We start from the raw sequence: 20,209 nt of genomic DNA on the forward strand, positions 1-20,209 counted from the left end.
CCGCGGCCCCGCCTCGCCTCGCTGCGCGGGGCCGTGGCGGCGGTGGCGGCGGTGGCGGCCGCTTGTCCCGGCGGGGCGGGCGCGGGGGAGCAGCGGGGCCGGCGGGAGCCGCCGGGGGGGCCGGCCCTGGGGCCCAGGTGAGGGGGGGGGGGCGGGGTTGGCGGGCACGGCAGCCCTGCCTGTCCCCGACCCCTGCCTGTCCCCGACCCCTGCCTGTCCCCAACCCTGCCCGCCCCTAACTCTGCCTGCCCCAGCCCTGCTGCGTGGCCCTCATCCAGCAAAGAGAGACCCCTTCCCCCTTTTGCAGTTAAGAGAGTGATGGTTAAGTCCTGGGCGCAGGAAAAATAACTATTGGGAGGATAATAAACAATATAGGAAGAGGTGGGAAAAAAAATGCCCTGAACTGCGCGGGAGTGTTGCAAAAGGCCTGCCCCAGCCCACACGCGAAGCTCCGAAGCCTGCTGGTGTCCCATCTCCATGGCAGGAGTGGGATGCTGCCGGACCTGCGTTTGCCCAGCAACGCATCTTCCTCAGCAAGGCTCCCTTAGGATGGCTGTCCTTGCGGAGAAGCAAGTGGATTTGGGCTGAATTTGAGCCAGCCCCTGAGGTTGTGGCTGTGTTGGGAGTGTAAAACTGTTCCTGGGGTGCCGGATCTTTGCAGCATCCTGCTCTTCTGATTTGGTGCCTTGTCTCTTGTCCTGTAGGTTTGTGTATGAGAACAAAACCATGTCTTCTCCTAAAGTCTACATCTTGCAGCCTTGGATTGTGAACCTCCTGGTGAATTATGAGCAGCTGGATACCAATGAGAATCTTCTGGCCGGGCAGGTCCTGCGGGTAGGTACCGAGGGGTACTGTCCTAAAGTGCTCCAACAGCATTTGAAATCCAAATTTCTGGAAGTGTTCAGCAGTTCCCAATTCACTGGCTGTGGGTGGGTGGCCCTTTCTCCTCAAAGTCCCTGATATTTTTGTTTGTTTGTTTGAGGTAAGGGAACTTTTCTTTGGCCATTTCTGGTGGCCTTGGCTGACTTTTGCACCTCTGGTAGGTGTGCCCTGCTCTTGTCCAGAGTCTCCAAAGTCATGTTCTCTCCTAGCTTTGCACTCACAGTCTGCCTTGCTTTCCTCTTCCTCCTCTCTGCATCCTGTCCTTCCTTGTACTATGTCATTTGATGGGTGGTCCTGACAGTGAGTAGCACGAGGCAGAAGCAGGAGCTGCTGAGGTGTCTGGAGCCTTTTACTGTCTGCTGGTGAGCCTTGGGACCATGAGCTTGCCCTCCCATGGATGCTGCCTCTTCTGGGAGAGCCCCATTCAGGGCATGGGGCTCTGAGGCACAAAACCTGCTCCTGCATATTCCCAGAGAGCTTTTTGTGCAGCGCTGGTGACGTCTTTGACATTTAATCTATCAAATCATGGCAGGAGAGAGCTTTAGCGAGGGGACTCTTGCCTGTTTGAGGCCTGATGGGCTGTGGAAACGAAGCAGGAGGGAAACAACCAAGCAGAGTCAGTGCTGCTGATAATTAGCTGTGGACTTGCAGGGAGTGGGTGAAGATACTGTGAGACAACTGGGTGCACAAGCAGGCGTGAGACACACATGGGCAATGGCCTGTGGTTTCTGCCTTGTAATGGGTTGTGGTCATCACCTGGATGCTGGGGAGACCCAGCTCCAGTGCTCTGGTTTTGCTGTTCTCTCGCAGCCTTTGGGTGCTTGTAGCAGCATCCCACCGTGGTCGACAGCACTGTTAGCAATGTCCTGTTGTCTTTTGGGGATGTTTGTGGCAAATCAGGTATCTCCTTACTAACAGAAGAAGGAAGGAGAAAGATGGATGTTGTGATTTTTCCACATCAATACAAGAAAAAACTTCTTTCCTGTGAGGGTGACAGAGCAGTGGAACAGGCTTCCCAGAGAGCTTGTGGAGTCTCCTTCCCTGGAGACGTTCAAAACCCGCCTGGATGCATTTCTGTGCCCCCTGCTCTAGGTGTCCCTGCTCAAGCAGAGGGGTTGGACAAGATGATCTCCAGAGGTCCCTTCCAACCTCTACCATTCTGTGATTCTGTGAAATGGAAGGAGAGATGAGACGAGGAGAAAAGAATGACAGTGGGAGAGAGGAGACCCTGTAGTCCTGTTCCCCATCCTGTCTGAAGACATGGAGGTGGTGAAATCACTGGTTACCTACTTCTTGGCCCAGTCCCCTCGCTCAGGCAGGAGATCTCTTGTGCCTGGGCTGACGAAGACCCAGAAGTGAATGAGTGGATCCATCTGCGGGTTCAAGAGGTTAATGGGGAGATTTTCCTCAGTGTGACCACCTCCAACCTACCCCCACCCGAGTCCTCCACAGTGAATGAAGGTTGGGAGTGTATCTTGAGCAGCAGAGCCTTTCACCTCTAGCTGGTAGGCTCCAGCTATGCCTACCTTTGTCTCTGTTTCAGATCTATAACTTCCAAACCTACCCTTTTCTTTGTCTTGTTTTTTACCCAGTCCTGTGAGCAGCCCGGCTCACTGTCTTCTGTTGTGCCCTAAGCCACTCTGCCTCTGCTGGGAGTCAAGAGTGGTCTGTAGTGTGTGAGCACATGGTGGGGACTTGAGACACCTGCATGCTGGGCTTCTCCCACCAGGGCAAGGGGACACGGCTGACGGGAGCAGGATCCTGGCAGCATGGGGATCCTTAAACCCAGCATCAAGCCTTGTTGGCTTGTACAGGGAATTTATGCAGTAGGTTTGGCAGACTCGTGTTGTCAGAAGGTCCCAGGTGATGACAATTTTTCTTTTTAGCATGGTGGGCACCTATTAAAGGACATGGGTGCACCTCTTGTCAGATACAGGTGGCTTTTGTGTACGGTGGGACATGTGATTTCATGTCTCCTCTTTGTTCATCATGTCCAACATCACCAGTCAGGTGAACGATGTGCATGACTTGTGAGACCACACTGTAGGGCTGTAGGGATTAGGACAGGCCAGGACTGATCCACAGCTCCCAGCCCACGGACCAGACAGGTATGAGACTTGGAGGAACAGTTAATTGCTTCCCTCGGGGGTTGTTTTGACCTAGCATGGACATGGCTTAGTACAGGCTCAGTGTTGCTATACCAGGGACTTCATTCAGAAGAAGGGAACAGCTGTAATGATCCTGCTTGTTACTGCTGCTCTCTGTCTCCCTCTGGTTAGCAGAGGAGCATGTGTCCCAAGCCTGCCCAGACCCCTTTTGCCTGGTTTCCTGCTGTTGATTTGGGTAAAAAAAAATGCTTAGTGGTGGCACCTCTCCCACCTTGCCTTCAATTGCTGTCTTGCACAATGTGGCATGTCTCTTGTTCTCTCTTGGTGTGGAGCCTGCTCGGTCCTGCCGGGATCCCTCGGCCTTAGGGTAAGTGTGTTACTACCTGGCTTGATGGTGAATGGTGACCTTCTCTCCTAAGAGTCCAGGCTGTCAGCCAGGTGTCCTGTCCTTGTTCACTGGGAAGTCTAAGACTTTTTTTTCCTCCCCTCCTCAATCTCTTGATAGGTTTTGAGTGATTCAGCTGCTCCAGGCCAACCTGGGGTCCTCCAAGATGCCGTCCTACAGGTCTCAGATGGGTCCTACTACATCCGTGTGGTCATTACGTCTGAAGCTCTGCAGGCAGAGGAAAAGTGGGTTCCACCGTGACTTGGCTGTGGCTGAGACAGCGGTTCTCCACAGCTGGTAGTGGGGCTCCTGCCTGGTCTTATTTCAGGTTGTGTTTAGCTAAAGCAATCACAGGGTGGGAAATCTGCATGAAAGAGCTGCTAAGAGAAGAAAGCCGGAATGCCAGTGCTTGGTGCTCCAGTTTTGGCTGGCTAGGATGGGCAGGGGTCGATGGCAGAAGCTGCGATGCCATGTAGACGTGATTAGAAAGGACTAAAGAGCCCATGGGCTTTGTGAAAGGAGGAGCCAGAGCATTAACCATGATAGCTTGGAGTGCTCCTTCAGTGCTTTCCTCAGTTTCCCCATTTGGACACCCTAGAGTAGTGGGATGCTGGTAGCAAAGCCAAGGATAAGCAGCAAGTATAATTTGGAGGAACCAGGAGCCCTTGGTCCTTGATGCTCATGCTGAGACATGTTCCAGCATGCCCTGATGTGGTTGGTGTAGCTGTTTGGGGAGCCCCACTATGTGTCTGGGTGGTCCAGCTCCGTTCTTCATCAAGACATTCCTGCTCTGCTCTTTTTCTAGCACTCACATGCAGCTCAGGCTCTCCAGCCTTATTTGCAGAATTATCGTCTTGCAGAAGTACACGGTGTGTTTCCGAGAGGAAGCCAGACTGGTAAGGGCTCTGATGAGCAGGAGCAACTTGTCCCTTCACTGTGCCTTGCTTCCTGCATGCTTACCTGCTTTGAGCTGCTCCCAGGAGCTGGAGGTAGATGAGGGATGGCCTTTCTTTTTTCTTCCATGTGCAGCTCCTGGGAGTGTCTGTGGCAGTGTCAATGGCTTGGCGTGCGCGCTGGGGCAGGGGTTGGCCTGAGCCCTCCATGCAGATGTGCTGCATCTGCCCCAGGGCCAGCTGGCTGTTACCTCCAGCTGCTGTGGAGCTGCAGGAGACCTGCATGGACCACTGGTGGCAGAGCTGCCTGCTGGCCCCTTGCCAGCCCCCGGTCCTGTGGCCTCGGGCTGGCCCAGCCTAGCCTGTGGCTCCTGAAGAGCCATCAGCTGGTGCAGGAGGGTACAAACCCTCCGCTGAAGGGTGTTGTCCTTTGCAGGGGGCCCTCACTTTGGTTGGAGGGTTGATGGCAAAGCTGGGGTGTGTGTGTGGGTGCTCACTGGCCCCAGGGGAGGTGGGAGCAGAGGTGGGACTGCAGAGGTGCCTTACGGGCTCTGTTTTCCTCACAGGAGGACTGCGAGTTTTACCTCATGGTGCAGCGGTTCATTGTGCTGCCGTTGGAGAGGCAGAGGTTGGAGTCATCTGATGGGTACGGCCCAAGGGGCAGCCAGGGGGCTCTGGTCTGGCAGGGCTTTCTCATACCCCTAGAGCAGCACTGACTCTAGGAGACCTGGTGTGAGCTGGTTGTGGTGGAGACTTTTTGCTCTTTGAAGGAGGAATTGTCTCCATCACAAGCTGTGAAGGAAGGTGGGAATGCGGAGGGAATCAGTAACTGGCTTCTTTGTTGCTGCAGGAACCAGGAGCCCTCTGTGCAGCAGAAGATAAAGGAGCTCTGGCTGTAAGTATGGGGCTGTCCATTGCTGGGGAATGCCTCCAGGCACCATGATGAGGGCATGCAGGCTCTGCATGAGGCTAGAGCAGGCTGGCAAGCACAGGCGCATGTTATGGCAGCTCCTGGTTAACCTGTGGGACTCCCTGCCCCTGGATATGAGAGAGCTGAGTAGATCATGCAAAATGAGATCCTAGTGACAGAGAGGGCTCTCCAACCCAGTCTCTTCCTCTGAGCTGGCAGAGCTGAGAGGTTACACCTGTGGGGAACTTGGTTTTTTCCAGCTGTAGGCAGCATGGCTGGGTGGGTGAAGCCCTGCACAGCTCATTCTTAACTCCACACTTGGAGCACCAACTCTGGAGATCCTCAGGGGTCTCCATTGGTCCATCTCTGGGAACAGGGCTCCCTGATGGGCATTTCTGGGATACTGAGCAGTGGCTGGATCTGGCACCTAGTGGAGAATCCACTACTTCCACAAGCCGCCCGATCTGCGACCAAGATCTGCAAAGGGCTGCTGGCCTGTGTGCGCCCCAGTCCTAACTAGGCTTTATCTTATCCTTGGTCATTGCAGGAGGACTCTCGCTCTGAAGAACGCTCCCAGCTCAGGTAAAGGGTTTTCAGGGCGGGTACGCAATGCTCTGGGTGCTTGGTGGGGCTCCTGGCTCTTCTCAGCTTGGTCTGTGTTAGGCAGAGGTAGCACAAACATGACCAGATCTCACAAGGCAACGTTGCTAAGCCCAAAGCAGGACAAAATGGTGCTGACAGCTAAAGCAGCGTGAGCCAATGCATGCCTGTGCTCATGCTGCTGCTCCAGGACCTGTGTAGCAAAGGAAATGCAGAATTTTGTTTCCACAGGTTTCAAGGCACATGACAGCCATGCAGCAGAGTAAAAGCATTTGCAAGTGAGGCTTGCCTGAATTAAGGCGTCTTCTCCACTAACACTTGTGTTCTTGCTCCAGAGCCATCCATCTCTCAGCTGATTGATGCCATAGGACAGAACCAGCTGGAGGTTTTGAAGGAAAGTGCTGAGGAATGCTTGGATTTACGGATGCCCAAGGAGACACCAGCGACGATGAAGAATGAGGTTCCTGTCACCCAGTGGGAGGCAGAGCGCAAGAAAGAGGTCAGTCTGGCTGCTGAGACAGCTCTTGGTGGGGACCCTACTTGGGAGGGGTGGGAGAAGGAAGGGGAAGAGCAGTGGGCAAAGCTGGAGGTTTGATGGAGAGATGGTGTTCAACTACCAGTTACAGGTGGGCTCCTGCAGCTCAAGTGGGACTACCCAGTGAAAACCACATAATGTGTCTCATTTCAGCAGGGTGAGGACATCTTCATGGTCCTGGCCGACACCTTGGTGATCCCTCCTGAGGAGGAGGCAGTTGATTGCGATGCTTTCAAGGCAGGTCAGTGCAGTAGCTTCACCTGCAGGGTAGGCAGGTGGGCAGTTTGGTGCCCAAGCATGTGAAGTGAGTGTCTTCCTGGAATGGGGAGAAGACCTCCTTTGCTCTGGCTGCACACCATGCTGGGATGCGACCAGCAGTGCCCCTTTCATTGCAGATAAAAGCGAAGCAGCTCCCGAGAAGAGTGGCGATGACAGGACAGTGTCAGGCGACCTGAGTGTTGTATCCCAAGCCAGCTGTGAGTAGTGGGACCTCCAGATCCCATCCAGGCTTGTAGTGTTTTCCTCTGAAGTTGGCTCAGCGCATCTTCTCCTTGGATTGAGCAGAGGAGGTTCTGGCATGGCCAGCTCTTTGGGAGAACAGGACTCCCAGCCCTGCCTTAAGCAGGCAGGGAATGGTCCTATTCCTGCAGCCTCCTGACGCTGAGCAGCTTCGGTTCATGGTGCTGGGAGCACAACAAATTATTTTGTCCCCGTGATGTCATCACAGAGCCTGATTTGCTGGCCTGAATGTGGGTTCTTGCCTGATTTTGGTTTGGCACTGGTATGGGCTTGGTGTCTCCAAGCTTTGCTGCAGAAGTACCTGCAGAAGGTACACGTAGAGGAGATGAAGGGAACTGCTGTCGTAGACAGTGCAGGGTGTAGATGGTCTTCACCCCACCTCCCTGCTCTCTGGGCAGCATCTGCCTCTCTGCTGCCTGCTGCAGGGGCTGGCTGAGGTCATGGACAGAGTCTGGCTGGACTACATCCCAGTTTTAGCTGAAAGGGCTCTTAGAGCTCCCCTTGAGTGCTGTCTGTCCAAGACCTCATGCACAGTTCTTTGTAGCTGCCACAGGGTTGGGAGTGGGCAGCTGCTTTCTTTGCCAAAATCAACCCCCTGATTTGATTGTTGCAGCTGCTGAGTCAACAGCTTTGTCAGCGAGCTCAGAGGGATCCCTGGATAACCCCTGGAACAGGCTCCCCCTGATATCTTTGACCCTGAACTCTTCAGATGGTGAGTCCAGATGCCCCATGGCATCCAGCCTCCATCACTGGCAGGAGACAACCCCCTCTCTTCTCAGTGGGTGACCATGTAGCTCATCCTGGATGCTGGCTTGCTTTCCCCTGGCCAAAAATTAGCACTGTAGTGTTCCCATTGCCCTGTGCCTGCGTTGTTCCAGCTCCAATGCTCTCCTCCCCAACCTGACATGCTGGGGCAGGTCCCACCACCAGCCACTTGCCCCCTGCCCAAGCTGACCATGCATTTTCTCCTACCAGAGAAGACCTTTCAACATGAACCTTCACTGAAGACCCAGCAAGATGTGGCTGCTGACAGCAATACCCCTGACTTCCTGGAACCGTGCAGCCAGGACTCTCCTGAGGGCTTACCGCAGGGAGAGCCGGTGCAGACCTCCTCTCCCTCCCTGCTCTGCTCCTATGGCAATACCAGTCTGGTAGAGACTGGCACCACCCAGGCAACGTCAGCTGTGGAGGCAGCCTGCGATGCCCCCTGCCCTGCTCAAGGCCCGCAGGTGTCGGGGGGCTCTCAGGCCACCCTGCCATCTCTTTCTCCAGCTTTTCCCATCTTGCCCAACAGCCGCTTGCAATCCCTGCCCGAAGGGATGCCTCACAGGGAGCAGGCAGACTCCAGTGGCACAGCTTTCCCTCCAGATACGTTGAAGCATAGTCCGGCTCGTGCCAGGACCCAGGGAGGAGATGCTGCAGGTGCCAAGAGGAAGCTGCTGGCAGGAGACGGCCAGGTGCAGCCGGCCCGCGGTGGGCAGCAGCATCCCCGAGGTGCCCTGTGGGGTAGTGGGAGAGGCACAGGCAGGACGGAGCTCGTGAGCACACAGCAGGCAAAGAAGAGCAGAAAGGAGGAGACGGGGCTACAGCATGGAAAGGAGCTCCCTGAGGAAGAGGAGGAGGCAGAGCAAGCATCCCCAGTGAGCGGCACCAGCTCCAGGCCAGAGCAGCACAGAGCTCTGCAGCCGGTAAAGATGAGCAGCTGGTGGGGTCCTATGGGGGGTGGTCCCCAAGGAGGCTCTCTGTGTCACCCCCCCACTGGTGTCCATCCCCAGGGCCTTTCCTCACCTGGCTGGTGCAGTGGGAAGTTGAAAGCAGGTGTTGACATAGATGGTGGCCCCAACCCTCCCAAAGGAGGATCTGGGACACTGGGTGAAGAAGTGATTGAGCCCGAGCTGGATGGGAACCAACACTTGCTGGGTCATCTTCCAGCTCTCTGCATACAATAAGATAGGAAGAGCCGGAAAAGATTGAAGGAGAGACTCAAGAGTTTTCCTAGGTGTATCAGGGTCTGGGGCTTCTGGTGGGGCTGTGCTCTGGGCTTTGCAGCTGGGGCAGACCAGCCTCACCCTCCCCTTCCCTTCTGCAGTATGTGAAGGAGAAGCCGGTCCAGTACAGATACGAGGCACCAAGCCCCGAGCTCTGCGAGAGGATAAGATCTGTCAGGTCAGTGCAGTGATGGCCTTGTATGGCTGTCCCTTGTTCCCCCCATGGCCAGCCCCATGGGATGCAGGAATCGCTGCAGCAGGTCCCCAAACTCTGCCTTACCCCTCAGCACCAGCCTGCCTCATTATGGCATGGCATGTCCCCAGCTGCATCCTTTTCTCACCCTGGCTCCCCTGGTCTGGTTTTGCAGGATCTCGAAAGCGATGCTGAAGTGGGCATGCTGGATACTCACAGACAGGGAGGTGGACTCCTGAGCCTAGCCTGTCCGTCACTTCTTCACTGGTTCAGCCAAAACAATTTAGGGTTGCCTGGGAAAAGCAGTTAGGGGAGGGATGGTGGGGACACCAGGACCCCTATCCCTAAAGGAGACTGCTGATAGGTTGGCCTGGCTCCAGAGACCCTGGCTTCAGTGATGCTGGGGACATGACCTGTTGAAGGCCAGCACCCTCAGTGCTGAGAGGGGGAAAAAACCCACTTATTCAGGGATGCCTGTGCATGAGCCAGCATTCCTCTCCCACCTCTCCCTCTCCATCTTTTCCAAATGCCCTGGCCCCATTGAATGGGGACAAGAGGTTACCCTGTGCCACTGTAGCGGGGGAGGCAGTGATGGCAGAGGCCCCACAACCTGATCCTGCTCCAAAGGCAGCACAGGTGTTTGGACATTTTATTGATTGGTTTAGGTCAGGTCCTGCACTGTTCATTAAAAAATATATTCCGCAGGGTTATGCTGTAGAAATTAAAAATAAAAATTGTATATTTTTTAAATACACAGCTCTTGTATTGAGAAAAAAAGGGGGAAAAAAAAAAAGCATCTTGCTGCTTTGTCGTAAACATCCGTGTAAGGAATGCATTTGGTCCGGAGCAGAGGTCAACACAGGAGAAAGCCACTTGGATGTTGGGGTATTGCTGGTGACATCGGGAGAGCTGCAGGGATGCTGGCGCAGGCATGGCTGGAGCTTGGCTGCAGAGGTGTGTGCTGAAATGCCATGGGTTGTGGTCCCACTGATGGAAACCTGTGTCTTGGGGTGGCTGGAAAGAGCGGTACCTTATGGGGTGAGGAGCTGGAGAGGTGAAAGGGCCCTGCTAACACTTGCTAAAAATGGCTGGCTGCCTGCCCAGCTGCTGCCTAAAATCACCAGCTTCCCCCCTGCAGCCCATGGTGGCAGAGGCCATCTGGGGAAGGCGATGCTGCTCAGTGCACCCCGAGGGTTCTTGCACGGTCCCTGGGCATCCCTGCCCTCCCGGGTGATGCTGGTGGCCCAGCTGTCCCCACAGTGGATGGTGGGTGATGCCATCGTTATCTGGCCCCATGGCCGCATCCATGCCAGTGTGGTACGGAGCAGACCTGCACCGTTTCTGCTCTCTGCACCTCAGCTGCCAATCACCCCGGCACCGTGTGCTTGCTTGCAGGGTTTTATTGGGAACAGTGCAGCAGCATGCAGGGGCTTCACTCTCCCAGGGCTGGCTCCCCCTGGCCTGGTACTGGGCGTCTTTGGTCTATGGCTGCTGAGCCTTGTGCATTCACAACAGTTTGTGTCAGGGCTTGTGGCTCCTTGCCTTTGGTGCCCACTCCAGCCTGCAGCTCCTCCAGCCCAGCACCGGGCCAGTCCTGCGGTGTGGCACCTAGAGCAGTCACAGGTGCTGGCATGAGCACTGGGGTAATCCTCCATATCCCAACACCTGCTTTAGCATGGGGTGCAAGGGAGGGGAGCATCACATCTCACCTGCAGCACTCAAGGACAGTCTGGGCTTGCCCTCTGGCTCTGGGAAGGAGTCATGCTTGGTCCTCCGTCTGAACACAGGCGACCGCCGCAGGCGCAGGGGGACAGTGTCTGCTGAGGGAAACACGACCCAGCCCTGCGTTACGGTGGGGCGCAGCCGCCTGGCTCCTGCCCCCTTTCTGCCTGTAAGCCCAGGCAGCCCTACTGCTGCTGGAGCTGCTCCCTGTGCCAAGTTCATCCCCCGGGATCTCCTTAGTGTGGCAACACCATCATCTAGCACCCTGGCACCACAGGCGGCCACCTGCCAGCTAAGACAGGCGGCAGCACCACCACGCACATGGGATGCACTGCCTGCCTCCTCCAGCACGGGGTGCACTGGGGTCCTACTCCAGCCCTCACTTACCTCCCAGCTCCACTGAGCACTCGGGCTCCCTGAGCTGCTCCTCATGGACAGACACAGCTCGGCGGCCGGTCCCCCACAATGCTGCCAGCCACGGCGTCAGCCGGTTGTCTGGAAAAGCAGCAGGGAGGTGCTGTCAGGGGGAGCCTACAGCGCCCTCGATCTCCTGACAGCCCCCCATCAGCACCCAGTGCTGGGTGCTTGGGTCTCTGCTGCCCTCCGTTCCCAAGGGGGTCTGGGAACATGCCACAAGTGGGATGGGCACCCCATCAGCAGCTCATGTAATCCTACCTTCGGTGTCAGGTGGTGTGTGCAGGGGGCTGCCAGCACCCACCTCCCCGCTGTGGCTGACCCTCCGTGGCAGCACCGCTGGTGTGTTCCTCCCTGGCCGTGGCAGGCTGCTGCTCCAGTCCTCCCGGCCCCCAGGCTCTGGCAGCCCACTTGGTTCAGCCAGGATGAAGGAGCGCCGGGGCTGGTTGGAGCTGGTGCCCTGTGGCTCGGCGGGCAACTGTCTCCCCAGGGCTTTCCAGGCTGGCCAGGGATCAGCCAGGTAGGTCCTGGGCTCCATCGCGGTGGCTGGGCTGCGGAAGGGTGGATCTGTGGGGAAGGCAGGGCAGAGCTGTGGGTGCCCAGCAGTGATGACCTCAGGGGCTGGCTCTTGGTGCTGGGACCCAGCCTGCAGCCACCCCGGGGACCTGGGGCAAAGGGCTGGGTTTCCATCTGCCATCACCAGGGTTGGGCACCCTCCCGAGGGTGGGACCCTGCCTGGGTGCCCATGTCCACCAGTCCCTGTTGGCTCCAGTCCCCATGCAGTGCTGTTTGGTGCTAGTAAAGGGGACAGAGCCCTCTGCCCTGGGGGATGGTGCCACCACCTTGGCACCCACTAGTGACCCACCTGTGGACACTGAGTGCGTGCGTGCCTTCAGGGAGGGGGGTGAGTCCGCAGAGCTGTCCACAATGTCCCCTGCAAGCACAAGGCACCAGCCAGCATCAGCACACTGGGGTCTGTCCCTTGCCACCAGCACCCAGTAAGGAGGGGATGTGGTGGGACTGAGGTGGCCTGTCTATGCCCACCCTGTGGATGCCCAACTGGGGTGGGGATTGGCGTGTGTGTGGGAGGATGCAGCCCCTCACCATCTGAGCCAGCTTTCTTGATCTCGTTGTCTTTGCTCTGCAAGGGGAAAGAAACCTGGTAAGGGTTGGGGTGTTCAGGGTGGCAGCACCTGAAGGGCTGATGGGTGGCAGAGAGCAGGATGCTGCCAGGCTTTGGGGTGGCTGCAGGGGATGGGTGCATGCCAGGGAAGGAGGAACAGACACCATGCAGTGCCTAGAGGCCCATGTATTGGTCCTCTTGCAGATGGTCAGGTGACTGGACAGAAGCCATGGGCAGTGGCTGCACAGAGCTGGGAGCTGCCAGTCCCGGCCTGGGGCCCCTTTGGGTGCAGGATCTGTCCTGAAAAATAGAGCCAGTCCCTACCTGCTGCTTCTTGCCCTCAGCGGCCGGGCCTTTGGTGACACCGATGCGGTGGAGCATGACCTGCATGCGCTGCTCGAAGGAGCCAGGCAGCTCCCCCTCACTCTTCTCCAGGTGCCTCTTCTGTGGGACAGACACAGCCCTGCCAGGGGCACAGCACCCAGCACAGCACCCAGCACAGCACCCATAGCACCCACCTGCCCGCAGCACGTCCAGGTCCCCAACCCCAGCCATGCCCCTGTGAGATGGAGGCACGGCCACAACCCAGCAGGGATGTCCCCAGCCATTGCTCCGGAGTCCTCACGTCCCCCTGTGGTGCCTGGCTGACCCCACCACCAGCAGCCTTGGGTGGGAGCAGCACCCACTGGGCAAGCCAAACAGCAGGGTCAGTGGCGGTGGCTGGGTGACAGTGACAGTGCTTACCTTGTCATGCCTGACCCCCAGTGCATCCTCATCCTCCCCAGACAGCAATATGAGTGACTGGGATTTGCCCTCCCGTGAGTACTTGGGCCGGAGCCTGCGGGCAGAGTCAGGGGTCTGGCAGTGCTCGGGCTCTGCCCGGGGCTCGGCAGCGAGCCCCCCTTCCTCTGATTTACTCAGTGGCTTGCCAGCTTCGCTCGCCTTGCTGGGGGCCCGTAAAATGTCACTGAGCATTGAGCGCCTGCTCCTGGGGGCAGTGGGGCCACCCTCAGGTTCCTTCTCACACCTCGAGCCCCGGCTGGATTTGGGTTTCTTGAAGGCAAAAAGATTTCCAATTTTCTTCTTGAGGGTGCGAGAGCCAGAGGGGGCCAGAGGGGTTGATCCTGGGCACGTCTCTGGAGCCATGGGGCTGGGGAGAGATAAGCATTGGGAAAAGTAAGCTCTAGGCTGCCGAGGGACTATAGATAATTTTTTCCCCTCTGCCCACCCTGAAGGGTTGTATCCAGATCCCAGACACCCCTCCCAAGATGATGCTGTCCTGGCAAGGGCAGCTATTCCCAGTGTGGGACCCTATGGGTGCTGCCCCATTGCCTCCCCGCTACAAGGCAGGCCCCACAGCCCCTCCCCAGGCTCATGGGATCGGGGTGCTGGCTGTATTCTGCACTCCATAGCAGCATCCCAGCCCTCTCCCACCAGTCTTGCCCTTGGCGATGCCCTGGGTGCAAAAGCTGGGTGCCTGACGTCAGAAGGGATGTTTTCCCCAGCATCCCTCTGGCACTGGGACCAGCAGAGTTTGCAGGGTAGGTGAAATCCTGGGGCTGCTGGGTGGGTGCAGGGGACCCTGGGCACCCCTCTGGCCTTACGGCAGCTCCTCTGGGATGAGCCTTTTGGCAAAGAAGTCCTCCAAGCCCTCATCCACACGGGTGATGCTCCTGTCTTCACTGTTCTCACAGGCCACGGGCTGCACCTGCAAGCAAGTGTGGCTGTCAGCCTGGTGTGGGGCAAAGATACCCGCCACACAAACACTTACCACCTGTGCTTGTGCACCTAACAATGGGTGCTTGTGTGGGACGGGTGCTGGCACACTCTGTCTCACATCCAACACAAAAGCCAGACCATGGTGTTATCAGCTGCATCCCAGCTCTCATCCTGCTGCATCCCTGGGGCACTGGGAGCTCCAGTCCACTCTGGGCTCCTGCCATCTCCTTGCCCTGCCTGTGCAGGCAGGGCAGCTTGGTTGCCAGCCCCCTGCACCCCACTGGGTGCCACAGCTGGGGTACTGGTGGCTCCCAAGCACAGTTGCTGGGGTATGTAATCTGTACATGCTCAGGTACGTGTTCTTTACCCACAGGTAAGGTGCCTCTGACCCTCCTTGGTGACACACAGTGACAAAACCTGCTAAAGACCTCCTAGAGCTGGGCCAGGTCTCTGACCCTGCTGTCCTGTGGGAGAAGCCTTTGGCAGGGCTGCTTCCTTCATTTGAGCTCCAAGGAAGGGACACCCATGCTGCTGGTGGGTTATGGAGTGGGTGACCTGCATGGACCCAGATCTGCATTCTTCAGGCTGGTGCTCATCCTCAAGTCCAACCTTGGAATGCCACCACAGTCTGCATGAAGGCCACCCACTTCATCCCCATGGCAAAGCAGTCCATGCCACGGCCAAGCCTTCCTCCACAGCATCTTCCTTGCCCTGGCACATGGCACTGCATCAGTGACTTCCTATCAATGAGAGGGAGGTGCTTCTCCATCGATGGCATTTCAATCCACAAAAACTTTTCATTACAGCTGGATTGATGCCGCTCAGGAGCCTTTCTAGCCATCCAAGATCTGCTCTCCCTGCCACATCACATCCATCAAAGCCTGTCCTCACTCAAGGCTTGGCCAACCCTGGGTGATGAGCATGCCCATATTGCTGCAGAGAGATGTGCCAAGGTGAGGGCACCAGGCTCTCCCTGACCCCTGCCAGCCTCCAGCATCTGCCCTGCCTGCAGGAAACACCTCCTGTGTCTCCTCCAGCCCCACGGCAGTGCTGGTTCCACCACAGTCTAAGGGCAAGCATCACCGTGGCTGTGCAAGCCAGGGCTTTCCGGCAGGTGGAAGGATCCAGCTGCATCACGGTGGTGTGGGGACAAAGTGATGCCAGCAGGAATGGCAACAGAGACGGACTCTGCCAACTGCACCCAAAAGTTACTTTTCCTTTGGGTAGGGGGGCTGCAAAGGCAGGACCACGGGGCTCTCACCCTTTCGGTGGGGGGGAGGTGAAACCCACCCTGCACAGCTGGCAGAGCCCCACCAGTATCACCGGGAGCTGCAGCGGCTGCTGGAACTTCGGGGCCAATAGATTTTGGAGGGGGGGGAGAGCAAACAGGGCACAGGAGGAGAGAGGCAGCCGGAGCCATTGCCAAGCACACCATCCCTCTGCACCCAAACTCTGCAGATTTTTTCATTCCTTGCTGCCTCTCTGCTGGCTCCCACTGCTCAGCATCTCCCAGCAGGCAGCAGGAAAAGGGATGGATTATTTCCCAACCCCCCCCGCCCCAGCCCCTCTGCCCATCCTTTCGGGCTGCCCCCCTCCTCTGAGGGGGCTCTGGCAGCGGCTGAAATGTGGGATAATAAACCAGCCGCGGCTCCACGCATCTCATTATGCTGCCTTGCAACAAATACTGACTACAATAATTCACCCAATTGAGAAAAAAACAGAAAAAAAAACCCCAGATACATCCCCCTTCCCCTGCCAACCACCCCTGCTTACATTTGGTTTGCTGGGCGGTTGCTTGTGCCGGCGGTTGGGCCGGGGCCTGGCTTTGGTGCAATGCTCCAGCTTCTCGCCGGCGGTCGGCAGGTCCATAAGGGATCCGGTGGTGGCGGCGGTGGCAGGCTGCATGGAGGGGAGCAAGCCACTCGCAGGCTCAGCATCCTTTGTGGAGGCAGGGCGTGCCGGCGGCGCGGCGGGGCTGAGTGACGGCGGCGCCCGGTGAGCTCGGAGCCCGCTGGCGTCCCTACCCGCTGCCAGCTCCAGCTCCGAGACACCTACGAGGGGCGAGAGGGCCCTGGTTGGCACACAGCTTCACCAGGCCTCCCCATCATCATTGCCGTCACCTTTGCCCACGCACAAAGGGTTGGTGCGGCGCTGGCTGCGCCGTGCCATGCCACAGCTGCGGGGAGGAGAGTGCAGCTGTGCCCACCAAGAGCTTGGATGGCAACTCCTGGGGCAGTGGCTTTGTGGCATAGCCAGAGCTTGCGACGGTCCCCAGAGGTTTGCATGCATGGGGAGGTGTGGGGGGGATGCTCTGGCAGGGACTGAGCTGACCCCCACAGCCAGCAGGAGGTGTACGGCACAAGGTCTGCCAGCATCAGCCCAGCAAGCAGCACCCACAAACACACCCTGTTTTGCTCGGCAGGCAGTTCCTCAGCCCCACTCATTACCCACTGGATGGGAGTCAGGATACTGCTAGGATCGGGGACATCAGAGGTTGGAATGCTGCTGGGCTCGGGGATATCAGGGGTCCCCTGGGGACACCTGGGTGCCAGGCTCTGGGGCCCAGCATGAGCTCTGATTCAGCCAAAGCCAAATATGCATCACAGCCAAAACCCTGAAAAGCAGAAGTCACCCATCAGCTGCTCATTTCCCCAGGCCCCACCGGATCCTGCCCCCCCACAGGCATGCAGGGCTCCGTGGGGCAACACCAGTAGTGGATAAGCCTGGGGTAGTTCAGCACCAGGAGCACCCATGGGCAACATCCCCTCCCCTGTGCCAGGTCCCTGGGATGCTGGTTGGGTTGGTGATGTCCGTCCATGCCTGGGGTGGTCCCTGAGATAGTGGAGGAGATGCCATGGCACAAGAGCAGCTCTTTTGCTGCCTGACTGCATGGGAAGGGAGCTCAGGGCTTTTACTCTGCTACCTGTGGGTTCTGAGCTAGCCAGCCCTGCAAAAGCAGCACAAGAGCAAGCTCAAGGTGAGCTTTGCAATCAGATCCATGCCATGGCACCGGAGGGGCTGGATCCCTGCCAGCCTCTGCCCACAGCCTGCAGCATCATCATGGATGGCTCTGCCTCCCAAAGATTGCTACTGTGAGCCCCCTGCCCCGCCATGCCCCAGCAAAAGCGGCACAGCACACACCGAGCCATAGCAAAGGGAAAGCTGTGTGGTAGCCTTACTTCTCACGGTTGGCGTGGGCCGAATACTCCTGAAATGCTTGTTTTTCCTCCGCAGGGCCATCTTGTACTGCAGGGAGAGCAGGATGGTGGTGGCTTTGGCGTTGGCAAACTGGCTGTGGTGAGCAGCATCCTGCAGCAGCCAGAGCCAGGCAGGCTTCGCCCAGTGATGGGTGCAATCCCTCCATAATCCCCAGATCCCCAGTGCTGCACCCCCACATCTTGGTTCAGCACTGAAACCACCCATGATGCTGGATCAGATGCTTTGCCAGCTGGGATCCTGTGCTGTGCTGGACCCCAGGTCCCAGAGCAAAGGCCAGCTGGAAGGGCTGTATTTGGCCAGGACCAGCCCAGGTCACCGCAAGGACACACTCCCAGTGCGGGCAGGGCAGGCAGCACGGCCAGCCGGGCTAACGGTCCCATTTCCCAGTACTAATTGCCTTAGCAATGCCCTGGGGGGGTGCCGGGGGTGCGCATACCCAGAGAGGCTGCAGTGTTAAGCCCAGCATCATCCGGTAAGGCGGATAAAAGATGGTTATAGCGCGGGTATCATGCAGCAGCAGCAGGGTCGGACCCTACCTCCTCTGCAACAAGGTCTGGAGGATTCCTGCCCCTCACTGGTGTGGCGGCATCATCCTCAGCCAGCTCTGGCAGCAGCACCGAGAGGTCGAGCCCCTGCCTGGGGAGGCTTTCTGCCTAAAACCATTAGGAAGTGCTTAAAGTATCCCAGGGGCTGAAGCGCACCCAGCCACCCTGCATGCTCCGTGCTGCTCCACTCCCTACCCGGGATTTGCAAGCGGATTTAGGCCTGATTAGCTGGCTGCTGGCCCCAGCGCAGCTGCCCCGTGCCTGCCCCGGTGTATGAGCAGCTGGTGCCTGGCTTCGCCCCAGCACCCCGACCCTGCAGCAGCTCCTGGAATTTGCTCAGGACGTTAATGCTGCTGTGACCACACTGGGAGAGGATTCCCTGGGAGGAAAACCAGGATGGGTTGGAATTGTCCTGCTTCCCAGACAGCAAATCCATGGTCATAGCATTGGCTGGTGCCTGGGCAATGCCAGGGTAGCGAGACTCCCATCCTGCATCCCAGCCCCAATTCCCCATTCTGCAGGGGCTGGCATCCCCTGGTACTCACCAGCTTGCACTGGGCAATGGTCAGCTCTCCCAGCACAGCATCCACAATGCAGTCGGCCATGGCGGCTGTGACTGACAGCTTGATTTCACTGGGAGCAGAGAGGGGTGTCAGGGCCAGCATCCACAGCCCCTGCAAGCTATGGGCCCAGCCCCTGCAGGGAGAACCGTGCTGGGGATATGGGTGCTCGGCTGTGACACCCAGAGGGGCACCCAGGGCATGCTCTGGGCTCTGGCTCGCTGGGTGAATGCTGCTGGGGCAGGAACGGGAACAAGCACTGGCTGGGATGGAGGATGCCAAGCATATTCCCCCCATCGATGTTCAGGTCTCCCCTCTGCCAACCACAGGGATGTGACTGCAGGAACATCACCCCATGGGGCTTCTCAGTTCCCTAGGGGTACGTCTGAACTGGATCTGAGCGGGAAGCAAAGCCACAGCTGGGAAAACACAGCAGCATGACCCAGCACACCCCCACCACGTGGGGAGTGCAGCAGTTAGTAAGGAACCCCCAAAATCCTCATCTGGCCCCATGGGTGAGAGCCAGCTACCAAATGAGAAGGATGGCATGTCACCCACTTCAGCTTGCTGAAGATGTCAGTGATCATCTGGTCCAGGACAGCGCTGAGGTTGAGGTGGTCCTGGAGGTAGATTCGTTCTGACATGGCATTGACCAGCTGGTCCCTGACCCCGCTCTTCTGCACCACGGCCGGGCAGAGGTTGTGTGCTGTGTCCAGCACTGCCTGCATGATTGCCTGAGGTTTGGGGAGGAAAGGGAAGTTTTTGGTGTCTTTTCTATCAGGATTCATGTGGTTTCCAGGAGATGTCATGTCCCTCATCCTTGGGCCGAGGCTGATGAGCACCCTGAGCTGCTGGCAGCTCCCCACAGATGCCCACCTGGATCTCCCGGCCACAGGTCTGCGCTGCTTCCTCCGTGAGACACTCCAGCTTGTGCTGCAGCTTGCAGTTCTGGTATGGGGTGTTTCCCGCTTCATACAATAGGGGCAGGATCTGCCAAGGGAAGAGAGATGGCATGGATCCTTGCTTTCCATCCTTCCATGCACAGCCTGCATCTGTGGCTGCCCCATGGAAAAGCATTGCCTGCATCAGCTGGGGAGACCCAGTGACCTTCTGGCTTTACTGGGCCAGGGTTGGGCATCCTGATCCCTTGTGGCCCCTGTGTCCCACCAGCCAGAACTGTGACTGCTCCCCACCACGCACTGACCCTCCTTCCCACCCTGTACCCAGCCATGCTGCTGTCCACATCAGGGGAGATCCTTTCCCATCCATTCCACCTCCTTTCCACCATCAGCACTGTCCTCTTAAATCCTATCTCTGCCAGATTAAGTACCCAGGGGGGTGTGCCAGGAGAGTTGAGAAAAAGGGAAAGGAGGTGCTTTGAAGAGATGTGGAGGAAAAGGAAGAAAAGGTGTGATGGGGAGAGAGAAGTGGGACCAGGAAGATCAAACCAGGGCTGACAATGCCAGGAGCTGCCCAGCCAACATGGTAGCCTTCATCATGGGCTGATGAAGTATCCTCATCACTGGCCTGCATCCAGACAGGGTGCGATGAGGGTGCCCCAAGGAAAGACACCCTGAGGATGCAGGGAGTGTTTCTCACATGTGTGGGCATTCATGGATTGCCCAAAGCTGAAGCACCCACCTCCCCCATGGAGGGGAGCATGAGCAGGGGGTGCCCTTGCTGAAGAGGGGGTGCACTTGTAACCCCCAGTTCCTGGGGGGTGTGCAGACACCTGTATGCATGTGTGGGGGAGATTAAGAACATTTTGGGACTTGTTCTAGAAGGGTTCAGAAATTCACAGCTGTTCTTTAACACTTTGCAACGTATGCATCTGTTGCATTGATGATTCTGGTGTTCCCCAACTGCCAGTTAATTATGTCATTAACTAATCAAT

The 20,209-nt window shown here is 57.6% G+C and overlaps 2 protein-coding genes across 2 annotated transcripts in view; one reads left to right on the forward strand and one right to left on the reverse strand.

The window, feature by feature from the left end:
- ACD (ACD shelterin complex subunit and telomerase recruitment factor) lies at nt 1–9,767 on the forward strand. The gene is made up of 14 exons (XM_075101867.1): nt 1–137; nt 705–834; nt 3,496–3,620; nt 4,181–4,271; nt 4,835–4,914; nt 5,119–5,163; nt 5,726–5,760; nt 6,114–6,277; nt 6,467–6,554; nt 6,709–6,789; nt 7,446–7,544; nt 7,808–8,520; nt 8,922–8,998; nt 9,189–9,767. Exons 2-14 carry the CDS (start codon nt 727–729, stop codon nt 9,250–9,252), a joined length of 1,770 nt encoding a protein of 589 aa, XP_074957968.1. The 5' UTR covers nt 1–137; nt 705–726; the 3' UTR covers nt 9,253–9,767.
- Nucleotides 9,758–20,209, reverse strand: part of CARMIL2 (capping protein regulator and myosin 1 linker 2) — a 24,493-nt gene continuing 14,041 nt past the window's right edge. The window contains exons 26-40 of the mRNA XM_075102124.1: nt 19,192–19,305; nt 18,874–19,049; nt 18,301–18,388; nt 17,747–17,863; nt 17,171–17,237; nt 15,765–16,042; nt 13,877–13,980; nt 13,017–13,422; nt 12,597–12,716; nt 12,254–12,290; nt 12,015–12,083; nt 11,411–11,716; nt 11,123–11,230; nt 10,723–10,833; nt 9,758–10,621 (exon numbers count right to left, since the gene is read on the reverse strand). Of these exons, the coding sequence (XP_074958225.1) occupies nt 10,446–10,621; nt 10,723–10,833; nt 11,123–11,230; nt 11,411–11,716; nt 12,015–12,083; nt 12,254–12,290; nt 12,597–12,716; nt 13,017–13,422; nt 13,877–13,980; nt 15,765–16,042; nt 17,171–17,237; nt 17,747–17,863; nt 18,301–18,388; nt 18,874–19,049; nt 19,192–19,305 (2,277 nt within the window). The 3' untranslated portion in view covers nt 9,758–10,445. The remainder of the gene's footprint in view (nt 10,622–10,722; nt 10,834–11,122; nt 11,231–11,410; nt 11,717–12,014; nt 12,084–12,253; nt 12,291–12,596; nt 12,717–13,016; nt 13,423–13,876; nt 13,981–15,764; nt 16,043–17,170; nt 17,238–17,746; nt 17,864–18,300; nt 18,389–18,873; nt 19,050–19,191; nt 19,306–20,209) is intronic.

The sequence above is a fragment of the Phalacrocorax aristotelis genome, chromosome 8 (genome assembly GCF_949628215.1).
Source record: "Phalacrocorax aristotelis chromosome 8, bGulAri2.1, whole genome shotgun sequence".
Taxonomy (NCBI): Eukaryota; Metazoa; Chordata; class Aves; order Suliformes; family Phalacrocoracidae; genus Phalacrocorax; species Phalacrocorax aristotelis.